General features: G+C 51.0%; 1 protein-coding gene across 24 annotated transcripts in view; it reads right to left on the reverse strand.

Moving 5' to 3' along the window:
* TMEM164 (transmembrane protein 164) overlaps positions 1-11,376 on the reverse strand; it is a 161,407-nt gene extending 150,031 nt beyond the window's left edge. For 9 of the 24 annotated variants that reach the window (XR_009538467.1, XR_009538472.1, XR_009538469.1 and 6 more), the window contains exons 1-2: positions 11,245-11,376; positions 9,828-10,501 (exon numbers count right to left, since the gene is read on the reverse strand). Coding sequence is in view for 11 of the 24 variants with exons in the window: in XM_060137747.1 (XP_059993730.1) it covers positions 9,828-10,221 (394 nt within the window). In the remaining 13 variants the exon portion in view is untranslated. Of the gene's footprint in view, positions 1-8,698; positions 8,772-9,622; positions 9,665-9,827; positions 10,502-10,834; positions 10,899-11,244 lie in introns of those variants that run through there. The other 15 variants (XR_009538473.1, XM_060137743.1, XM_060137750.1 and 12 more) reach the window with 11 other exon arrangements.
* Positions 11,377-12,237: the final 861 nt, after the last annotated feature.

Here is a 12,237-nt window from a genome sequence, read left to right on the forward strand (position 1 = left end):
AGTTTTGTGTTTTCAAACTTTCTGGAATTTTTTTTTCCTAAATATTTGCAATCTGTAGTTGGTTGAATCTGCAGAAGTAGAAGCCACGGTTACAGATGGCCAACTGTACTATGAAAAACTGCTAACATTTATTGAGTGCTGACAGTGAGCCAGAACTTCTGCTAAATGCTTGATTTAAATTATTTCATTTAATCCTGGCAACAGCTCTATTAGGTAGGTACTATTTTTACTCCCGTTTTACAGATGAGTGAAACTGAAGTTGATTAGCAGGTAAGTAACATGCCTAAGGTCACATGACGATGGAGCTCAAATACATACCCAGGAAATATGGTCCAAAAGCTCAGTCCACTAAGCTGAATTTGCATTAGGAAAAGGAGGCATTACTAGTGCCCTACTTAACTTAGCCAGTCTCCTTGCTGTGTCCCAATCCAAACCTACCGGGTCCCAGTGAGAACTTCACAAGTAAATGCCAATGAGGAAATCTGTCTAGCCCTTCCACGTATATGCCAGCAGCTCGGACCTGACGAGTCTAGGAAAAGAGGAGCAAGACCCTTTCTAGACCCTTTCTCTCCTAGCCAATTTCCCCTAACTTGATTTTTGAAGAAAGCACCTCATGTCCAGCAGCCTCTGCTAATACTCTGCCCAGAACATCTAATAAGTGTTTACCCAGGGGCTCCCAGAGCCGTAGTTAAGGGCCTAATGTGCAACCTGGCTCTGCGCCTTATTTAATCAGCACCTGAATGAAATGTCTCTTTGCTAGCAACAGCCTGAGCACACAGTCTTTCTGCAAACACAGCTGGTCGACTGGCAAAGGCGATTCTATTCACAGGCAAAATACACCCTGAGTTTACACCACCACTGATGTGCGATGGAGACAGGGAGACTGGAGGCACCCGGATGGAATTAGAATGGGCTCATGCCTCCTTTCTCCTCCAGATAATCCCGCTTCTCGCTCTTCTACCCACCTAAACACCTGCCCATAGGACACGGCTTGAACTGTTTCTGCCCAACAGGCCAGTCCTCTCTAACCTCCCGTCTATTCCCTTTCCACAGAGCCACAGGCCCAGGACCAGACTCATCCCACCCTTCCTCCTCTGGCATTTGCTCCAACAGCGCACAGCCACCGGAGAGATCCCCCCAACCCTCCCCTTCAGGATCTCCGGTTCGCAACAGGTCTGCGTCCCCTGACACAGCACACGCTGACAGACATGCAAGCCATGCCCTATTTAGCTGGTAGCTCTTTCCCTGGGAAAGAGCTGAGTAAACAGAGAGGACCATACCCAGAAGAGGAGGAATCCTCCCCAGGCCTTCAGATTTAACTGCTGCATCCAAGCACCCTGGAGGGAGACTTACCCTGGGGGTCCAGCAAGTAGGGTAGCAAGACACTGATAACCCCAGTTCTCGGGGGGATGGTGGGGTGTGGAGCGGAAAGGAGGCCAAAAACCGGGTAAGGAACACGGGAACGACCACCTGCTCAAAAACACTGGGCCTGCTCAAAAACACCCCACCATTTAGAGTAAGGGTAACAAGGCCCTTTAAGAAATGCCTGCCCTCCCCCAGCCCAGCTGAGTCTATGAGCCATTCGCACTTCAGTGTGAACCTCCTAAATGGAACTGACTTCTTCCTGATTTCCTCGGCGATACGACCTCCTCTGATGAAACGGGCATTTCGAAATGTATCAATACAAGGGGTTGATTCGGAGCTTTGAGTACTCTGGAAAGAGGCAAACCTGGATGGAGTGGGTCGGGGGGAAAGACTTGGAAACGGGGAAGAGAATAGAAAGGAGAAAGGTAGAAGGACAGCATCACATTTCATCAGTTCTGCTGTGGAATCCGTGGGGACAGCAAGCACCCCATGAGCCGCTAAAAATCATCTTCTGGTCGCAGGTGGGATGCCTGCTATCTCACCTCCTGTGTTTAATGTCGGCTCACTCTCATCAGTGTTCTGTGTGTCTGTCTTTGACCGTGTGAGCCCTCCTTGGGACAGCACAGAGAACACAATTCTCTATCTCACAAGCCCCCTATCAAGGATTCGTAGGCAACTGCAGCTGTCTTATCAACGGGCCAGAAATGACAGAGCATTCCTTGGTTTGCCAAGGGAGAAATATGAAAAAATATCTTCCCCTGATAATAACAACGGAATGACTCCAGGTAAGAGTTGAGAAGCTTTCCTGTGACACAGGAAGCAACTCTGGGCCTTTATATGTATTGTTTCCTATGCCTGGAATCCCTTCCTTCCTACAACACCCCTTCCTTCCTGCAACACCCCTTCCTTCCTACTCATTCATTCATACATGTTTACTGAGCACCTACTATGAGGCAGGCCCTGTCTGAGACGCTAGAATAGAAAACAAGACAAACAAGGGCCTCTGCTCTCAAGGAGCTAACATGCCTCCTTTGTGAGTCAAATGTCACCTCTTCTAGGAAGCTATCCTTAATTGCACTAGGAAAAAAAAAAGAAGACCCTCTGTCCTCTATGCTTTGTTCAAATCTGTTACCATACATGTCATGTTGTAATTTAGTTGATCTTTTTTCTTGCCTGTCTCATCTCAACTGTGAGGAACATGAAAGCAAAGAATGGTTTTTATTTATCTTTGAATCTCCAGTGCCTGGCACAATGTTTGACACACAGCAGGCACTGGATAAATGTTTGCTGAATGGATACATGAATGAATACATTCCCATGAGCATTTAAAACAAAAGTCCTGCACATAGAAAATTAGCATGCAATAACTCTGTGTCAGTATTTCCTCTCGTTAGTTCCCCAAAATCTCAGACACTGGAAGGCTGGGAAGGGAGTGTAGAAGGACTGGAAATCCTCCACTGACATAACCCCTAGGGACCCAACAAGCCACTGGAACTCTAAAGCTACCGTAAAATCCACCTCACAGTATCTCGGAGCCCTCAACCTCTAATTTCAGCCACATTATTTAACACCCACACAAATACTGAGGTACTACCAGAAAACTAAACGCCCGCCCAAAGGCCACCAGATTCACACCAGTCAGGAGGAGCATTTGAACCGACAGCCCACCTCATACTTTAGCCTCTAGATAATGTCTCTCCAAGCAGGGTCCAATGCTCACCAGCATCAGAATCACTTGGGAGCTTGTAATAAATGCAGATTCCCATCCTCACCCTACAGGCCCTAGACCTACTCAGACTCCCTGAGTAGAGAGCCAGGCATCTGCATTAGAACAAGCTCCCAAGGAAATTTTTCACAAAGAAAGTTCGAGAAGCACTGCACTCCACACCCATAGTCTCTTCAGGTCCACTCATCCAGTGACTGGCAGAAGATGCTCTCAATTCAACAAAAGATATGAAAGACCATGGATATCCATGGGGGGTGGGGAATCCTTTCACAATGCATACGTACATCAAATCGTCATGTTGTGCACTTTAAATATCTTAAAATTTTCTTTGTCAATTATACCTCACAAAGCTGAAAAAAAAATAAAGTAAAAAAAGAGATATGAAAGACCAGAAGTTGAGAAGCCTGGCTCTTCTTGCAGAGGGTGTTTCAGTGAGGTATGACAACAGTGAGCTACCTACTGAAAAATACAAAAGGGGAGAGAAAGAGATGGAAAGTGAGTCACCAGACTAATAACGTTTTTTTAACGTGTCTGATATTAAAGAAGGAAAGGAAGAAAGTAGACACTTCCAGATGTCAAACCAAGGGATTTCAGACCAAGATCCAACAGCGTAATTTCCTCACAGCAATGAAAGGGAGCAGATACTTGGGGCAGAGAATGGGCTGCAGTTCCTAATAACCAGCTCTTTGTGATGGAACCAAAAGATGTGTGAGCTGGAGGCAAAACCACCTCTCTCCTCTGGCTATTTCAAAAACCAGACAGGAGATTCTCTTAATGGGTACAGGAGACATAGGAACAGTGCCCAGGAGACCTCAAGGGAACACAGACAGAACCACCAGAGGGAAAATGAAAAAGCGGAAGAAAACAGTCAGCTCTGTCAGTCAGTCAGCCAGCATTATCCAGGCACACATTAAAAAATTAATGTGCATGTATTGTATTAAGCTCTGCAGGGAGTTACAGAGGGAAGAGAAAAACAAAACACTACTCCTTTCCTTAAAGAAATGTGTTTACGCTAATGGTGGAAAATGAACAAACATGCAAAAACAAGCAACCCAGTCGAAGACTCACTGAATTACCTACATGTATACAAAGGCATATGTTGAAGAGCCAAATAGTCTGAGGAATATTCAGAGGGTCAGGAAAAGAGGACAAAAGCTGTTACTGGAATGAATGGAATAACTGTGGAGCCAAGGTCAACTGGAAAGTTTCACAGAGGAGACGCTTCAGGGGGATCTGCAGAGGGGAGGAACTCACGACAGATCCCACGAAGACAGCGATGAAAGAGACACATCTATGGCAAAGGGACAAAAACCCAGGGACCCTGTGGGTCACCCCAAGTAGGAGCCAGCCACATGCTGTTACTTAATAGCAAGCTCCACGCTGGGTTGTATTAACAAGTGCATGGTGAGAAAAGGCGGAGAAGGAAAGCTTTCCTCTGCTGGGTGTAGGCTGGACCTCTGGTCGCAGCACCCAGTTTTATAGGCTGTGCATGAGAAGGGTATGCAGGCACGGGCAAGGATCCAGAGAAAAGCAACAGAAATGATTAGAGGAATGGATTCTAATAGCTGTCAAGAAAGGTGAAAAGGTGTTGAGGTTTGTCAGTTTCTGAGCCGGAGGTAAAAATCTATTGTTCATCGTCCAGCTCTGATCAGCTGTACCTGGAATCTCTGTTTAAGTGACCACAGAGTTATTCAGAGGATTAAAATGCTTTGTTTCCATGTGGCCCGTTTCATGAAGATGGAGATAGGAAAAGGTTAAATAATTTGCTCAGGTTCCCTAGCAAGCCACGAGCCAAACTGGCATCATAATTTTAAATCCCAGGGCTGTCTGTGGCTTGTTTAATCCACCAATCCACACCACTTCCCTTTATAATGGACACCACCACCACCCCCCGCCAAACACTGTAATTATGAAAGATGGAAAAATTCTCTGCAAATTTCCTTGGGGGAAAAATAAAACAAACTAAAAAGGAATGTCATGCCTCACCGCTGGGGCCCATATAAACATTATCCCCTTGTGTCCCCCTGGACTGATGACACAGGACACAGTCCATCTGATAAGCCGTCAGCAGATGGCTGGATCCCTCATTGTACCCATTCCCCACCGACGTCAATTGCAAGCGGGAGCAGTTATCAGCACTCCAGACAACAGATGGGATGAGGAGGTGTGGTTGGTCTGAAGTCAAGGAGGCGGGGGACAAAAATCCTAGTTCTCAAATCTATCAGGTTTTCTCTCAAACAAATCCATCACAGAGCAAATGGAATACACCCGTGTATATTCCATGAGTTCCAAAAGGTGTCACAAAAAGCTCAGGGCCATTTTGAATATGTGCCATTCTACGCTTTCAGCAAAGAGGGAAGAAGTAGAAAAATAAACAGTGAGCCAAAAGCAGGTTAGCCACATTTGGTGGAAGTCAGCCTTCTAATATATCGTAAAGACAGAAAAATAAAATAGCAATGGAAACTCTAAAAGAAGGATGGGGCTCACTAGGTATTACAGGCTAAAAACCAGAGGCTTGGCGTTCCAGGGTCAATAGCATCAATTATTATTTGGCAAATGTCCAGCTGAGATCCAGCCTGCCTTATGCACAGAGACACGGAGGGTTAAACACCATATGCAGTGCCCCACTCAGTTCAGCGCCCAATCAGGAGACATTGACACAGACACACACAGAACCAACCGGAAGCGGACAATTGGGCAAGACATCCCAAATTTGATCTTTTCGTTAAGTTCCTAAGACAGAGACAATATAACTGGATGCAAAGGAGATAAAAGGCCACCAGTCTTTATGGACGCGATCAGTCAAATTGTCTGGCATTTTAACCCTTCTGCTAAGAACGTGTAGATTTTCGGACTTAAGTAGCTATGAGAATCTCTTCCTGCTAAGCCCCAATACCCACTGTGGCAGCTCGGTTCTAAAGCCACCTCTGCCACTAACTTGCTGGGTGATTTTTTTGGTAAACAGCAGAATCAGTCAGTAAATTCATTCCCTGTAACCCACACCTGCCTAAATAATATGCACAAGGGGACTAGCCACACTTGAAGAAATACTGGTGCAATGGGTAAACACCATTGATATTCAGCGAGGGCTTTAATAACAGTGCGTTAATCCTGGTGCTTGCTGATCCCGAGAACCCTCAAGCATCACCGGCCTGAGCTCAGATGTGGGAAGGTGCTGCTGTAATCATACAAACCTCCGCCAGACCCCAGTTCCAGGGCCCTTGAGATATCAGATGAGGCCAAAAAGAAACCGGACAGCAGGAATATTAATCCAGAACAGACCTCAGATACAAGAACTGCCCTTCCTTATGCTTCTAAAGCTGGCGGTCACCCAAAGGCAGCATGGCTATGATGAGGGTCTGCGTAACAAGGCCTTGGAAATAAATATTTTACAGACTGAAAAATGGGAGATAAGGAGACTAACCACTTTCCCTCCAACTCTTCCATTTCCTGGCCTAAAGCAATACTGTCCTTGTTACAAACTTACACTGGCTCTGAGGAACAAGGCCTTTCTATAAAGCCATAATTGAGTCGGTCTGTTGAGAGACACACATCAGAAATGCCTCTGCTAAGCTCCCGCTTTCATTTCAGCTAATGTCTCCCTTTCCTTATTGGGACCTCTGAACTCCACAGAATTCACTGCCATAATATGGCCTAACTCAGCTAATTCACTTGCCAAAGCATTTCTTTGTACTCAACATCTCCCCTGTGGAATACACACAGTCACAGGAAACATTTTAACAACCCCCTCTCCAGGCTCAAGCTTATCTAGCATAACCCTAAAGAAGATAATGCATGTGAAAGTGTCTTATAAACAGTTAAAAGCTAGATAAATGTAAAGTATTACTAACCATACTTACTACCATTAGTCATTGCTGTAACCGAGTCAGAAAATTGTTTCCAACCATCTGTTGTTAAATTTCTTTTAAGGACTCACATGAACTTTTAAAAATCCATACGTCCCTGCTTCCCAGGAAGAGCCACAGGTAAGGTATGGAATGTTGGATTCATCACAGGCTAGGTCCCCCACTAGGCCGGAAGTTACTATTTAAATGACACAAAGCAGTGACTTAGGAGTAAAGGACAAAGCAGTACAATCCTGCTCTGGCCCAAGAATTCCTCAGCCTGACTCTGTTCTTTGTACCCCACCCTCTAGCTTCAGAGTTTAAGCTAAGCACAGGACAACAGCAAAAGCACAAGTAACAGGAATCAGTCCCTAGTTCCCCAAACATCTGTCTCTCTGCAGCTGTCAGCCCCGAGTGCCAACATCATCTACGTGTGTCCCTAAGGGTGGCCTGGTCATGTGTACTTTACGGGGAAGACACAGGGAGCAAAAGATGAACGAAGATGAACAAGGCCACCTGAAATCGGAAAGGAGGCCAAAAGCATTTCTAGAATAGCTCTCTGTGGCATCCCCGGACTCTGCTTATGAAGAAAAGAATCACAGAACATAGGCTGTCAAGAGCTAGGAATGCAACTCTGCCTCGTTTTGCAGCTGGGAGAACTGAGACCCAGGAAAAGTACTTTCCCCAAAGTCACACAACTAATTAATGCCAGAACGGAGTCTCCAGCGTCTTCTAAAAGCCTCTAAAAGCCTCTGCACTAAAAACCGTGGTGCTGGACTTCCCTGATGGCACAGTGGTTAAGAATCCGCCTGCCAATGCAGGGAACACGGGTTCGAGACCTGGTCCGGGAAGATCCCACATGCCGTGGAGCAATTAAGCCCGTGCACCACAACTACTGAGACTGCACTCTAGAGCCCACGAGCCACAACTACTGAGCCCGCATGCCACAGCTACTGAAGCCTGCGTGCCTAGAGCCCGTGCTCCACAAGAGAAGCCACCGCAATGAGAAGCCCGCGCACTGCAACAAAGAGTAGCCCCCGCTCGCCGCAACTAGAGGAAAGCCCACGCGCAGCAACGAAGACCCAACACTGCCCTAAATAAATAAATAAATAACTTTATTAAAAAAAAACATGGTGCTGCCAGGTTTGACGTAATCACACCAGCAGCAGCCCCAGTCAGGCTGAATTTAGTTCTTTGTTGACCTTCTACGTATGTGGTTGTCAGAGGCCTCAAGACCCCTTTGTAGAAAAGGCACCCTCTGACCCTCACCACCTGCCAACCAAAAAAAAGCTCTCCTGTCCCAAGAGCCTCACATAGCAGCGGCTGAGATGCGTTGTTTCCTTTCATTAACAAAAAGCCCATTCATCAAAAAAAGGAAAGAAAGAGGACAGGCTCAAATTTACACAGAAGGTCTAGCTGGGAGAGCCCTGGGTTTCCTGTGAATGGCATCACTCCCCAAGAAGTCCTCTTTGGAAAATGCTACCCACTCCAACTCTGCTGGATGCTTATAGCCATCCCATCCATAAGAGCTGCTTTATTCCAAAGTTGTCTACACCTCCTTGCCACATCTGCAAGACTGGAAGGGGTTTGTGGCCATTCACATTTTACAGACTGGGAAACTGAGGCTAGGAAGCTGCCATCAAAGGAGTTCCTAGAACACAGAGCTAGCAAGCATGCCGGCCACAAGCAGGCGGCGCCATGCCCATCAGCATCGGCCTCTCCCCAGAGACCGCCCTGCCATTCCGCAAAGAGGGTAGATTACCTTTCCAACCCGGAAGGCTAATTCATCTTTTGGCTGCAGGCGAGCGACCTCCCATCCCTGGGCTCCACCAGGCCTTTAAAATGGAGATAAGCATCTCGACCTCCTGCCCCACACGGGGTTATCACAAGGCTCCTGAGAATAACCTTCTACAAATATAAAAGCAATCAAGATGCTAATGACAGGTTTCAAAACTGTCCCTGGATAAAACACACCAGGTTTTCCACAGCTTGAAATCTAAAAAAGCTTTTTCTTCCCTTTCTCCTCTTCCTCCTCCTCTATGATTTTATAGTTTTAGAACATCTCTCTACACAGGCTGAGTACAGAAAGACAGTCTCGCTCTTGGTCCTCACCCAGATTATTTTTATGTATCTGGCAACTTTCCTTTTCAATCTCATTTGTTTTTCTTAGCGCCACTAATGGGAGGTAAAGAAATCAGCTGTCTGGGCACCCCTGGACCGTGACCTCAGGAGAGAGAATAAGAGTGGTAAGATGAAGAGGTTTGCAGGAAATAAATACCCTCTCACCATGGACAGAGAAAAGTTCATGAGTCTGCCTGGGGTCGGCTTCAGAGTGCAGTTAGTAGGAGCTTGGGGCTGCTCCAACACCGCAGAACTCAAAGGCAGACCTCACCCCAGGAGCGTAAACTCCCAAATGAAAGAGTCATTAAGAGAAACCCGTAAAAGGATTTCCCCAAAGTACGACAGTGGAGACCAGTAACCTTATGTGACCACCTCCAGGAAAGAATGTCACCAGGCCTCTGGGAAATTAACTGTGGCAGAGGTAATGGGGGAATGGGCCATGGTTCCCCACTGGTGATTCAGAAAGGGCACCTGGCTGGGGCTGGACTTCCTGCTTGTGAAACACCAGGGCAGGCCTGGGAGGGGAGGGGTCGTGGCCTGAGTGCTAGTCTTTCCTAGTGCCCACCTCCACCGTGGAGCTGACGCATTGTGCAAAGGTAGAACAGAGCCAAGTCTGAAATCCGCACACAAACTGCCTCGCTGGAAAATCATTTGGGAGGGTCCCACTTCCCGCAGGGATGAGGTGCTCTACACTGCCACGTGTCCTGAGCACACAAATGACTCCGATGGCTGAGGCTGCCCGGGGTGGGGTGGGGGGGAAGTCAACAGACTCACATGCATCATGGTGACCAGGTGACAGGGGTTGAGCAGGTAGATGACGGTCTTGGTGGCGAACTTAAAGCCCACCTCCACCCCGAAGGTCAGGCACAGGGCTACTAAGAGCAGATTCTTGCTCAGGCTCTCTTTGCCTTCCTCTGGCCGCTGGGTCACCTGCTCTGGCTGGCAGCCACGGCCACCCCTACCGTCCTCCTTCGTCTGCCTCAGGATGTGCCGCAGGGCCACCAGGATCTCCAACAGGGCCAGGGTCAGGACCACCACACTTTCCAGCAGCCGCTGCTGCCAAGAGAGGAAGGCAGCACAGTCGGGGCCCCCATTGCCTGCAAAGCTGGGGTCCACGCCCCCATAGAGCCAGTCCAGGAGACTTTGGTAGCTATACCGGGACATGATGCAAAGTGGTTCCCCTCGACCACCGTGCAGGAAGCAAGAGCGAGATGGAACACAAGCCCAGAGGGTGGCCCGGGTGGTGGGACATGTACGGAGGGCACACCCCCGCACCCGCACCCCCCTCCGGACACCAGGGCACCTAGAGCAGGGGACGGGAAGCTACACGCGAGGCCCGGGGCAAAGTGCTGGCTCTAACTTGTCCCCACGGCTGTCTGGGGAGCCCCCCGCGCTTCTCCAGTGGCCACCAACGAGGCAGGGTGGAAACGAGCCGTTGGCCAATCTAAAAGGAAGGAGAGGAAAAAAAAAAAAGGTCTCAAAGAGGCAATTGCATCGGGAATTTACGAGGCGGGGAGGGGTAACTAGCGAGGGAAGAAAAGGAGAACAGGGGCAGTGGCGAAGCAAGCAGGGGTCAGGGGAAGTCGGAGGCCGGGAGGGTCAGGGAGAGGGCCGAGGGGAACCGGCAGCGCGGCGGGAGCGAACCGGGGGCGACGGCGAGGGGACACGCGGAGGCCAGGAGGGGAGCTGGCGGGGCCGGGCAGGCGGGGAGGGCGACGGGGCTGGCGGGGACGCCGGACTCCTCGTCTCAAGCACTCGCCACAGGGGGATCGCTTACTCCTGCAACCGCGTGGCCGTCTCTGCCCGCAGCGAGCAACTTCGCCGCCGACTGGCCCCTCCGAGCCAATTTAGAGCCGTCCCTGTCCAGCCTCCCGCCCCCGGGTACACCCCCGAGCCCCCAGCTCCACCCCCCGGCCCAGACGCCCGCCCTCCGGGCAGCACCTCCCCCAGCCCGCGGCCCGCCCGGGACCTGCCCCCCTCGCGCGGGCAACGGCGGGAGGAAGCCGGGAGGGAGAGAGGGAGGGAGGGAGAGAGGGAGGGAGGGAGGGAGGGAAGGCGGGCGGGAGGCCGGGCCAGCCGGGGGCTGGGCTCCGGCCGGCCCCCTCCCTCCATCCCGGCGCCGCATCTTCCCGCGCCTCCCGCCCGGCCCCAGGGACTGACAGCCGCGCCCTTCGGGGCTCCACTCACCGGCAGTCGGCCTGCAGCCCCGGCTGGGCACTCGCTTGGATCCCCGCGCTCCCCGCGCCCGGGCACTCGGCTCCCCCGGCGGCTGCCGCGGCCGCCGCGCACGGCTCCTCCTCCCCGTCTTCCTCCCCCTGCAGCCGCCGCGCTTGCTTCCTCCTTCTTCCCCTCCCTCTCTCCTCCCCCTCGCCGCCGCCGCCGCCGCCGCCGCCACCTCCCCCTCCGGTTCGGCTCGGCCCCTCGGGCCGCGGCCACCCCGCCTCGCCTCCTCCCCTCTCCCGCCTCCCTCGTTCCCCCTGCCGCTCCCACCCTTCACACCTCCCACCCTCCCTCTTTGCGCCTCTCCCTCCCCTCCCTCCCCCGGGCTCAATCCCCGCCTCCTTCCCCTCCTCCCCGGCCTGCCTCGCGTTCGGCACTCGCCGAGCCTGCACGCGTGCACTGCCACCTTCTTGCACCACCGTCTACGGAATTCGCCTCCTCCGCGAAGCCGTTTGGACCGACTCCACCTCCTGCAACCCGGTTCTCCAGGGCATTTCTTTGTACACCGGGCACCTAGTAGGCGCTTAGCCAGCCCTCGCTAAGTTCTTGGGGGAATGGACGAGCCTGTCTAGTGATGAGCAGCTGGTCAAGCTTGGCTTTGGGGGGGGGGGGATCTGCTGGGTGTGACCTTCTACTGTTCGCCTCTCCTCCAGTCCGCCCTGAAATAGCAGACTCGGGCGGGGCCCGGAAGGCGTCTTCTCCCACCTTTCTAGCCACAGCCCTACTCTCCAATACTAGGACGAGGCTTCTTTTCCTACTTTGCCCGGCCCTTCCCCCTCCTGCTCCGCCCCAGCGTTTCTCCTTCTAACCTCCGGACACACAGCCCACCGCTGCCGCTGCCGTCTCTGCCTCTGCCTCCCTCTCCAGGCCCTCTGTCTCCCCTTTCTCCTGCCACACCTTCGAGCTCAATCGTACTCTAGCTGGAGGAAAAGAAGCTTCCCCTGACCTCTTTCCCTCCTC

Source organism: Lagenorhynchus albirostris, chromosome X (assembly GCF_949774975.1).
Source record: "Lagenorhynchus albirostris chromosome X, mLagAlb1.1, whole genome shotgun sequence".
NCBI lineage: Eukaryota > Metazoa > Chordata > Mammalia > Artiodactyla > Delphinidae > Lagenorhynchus > Lagenorhynchus albirostris.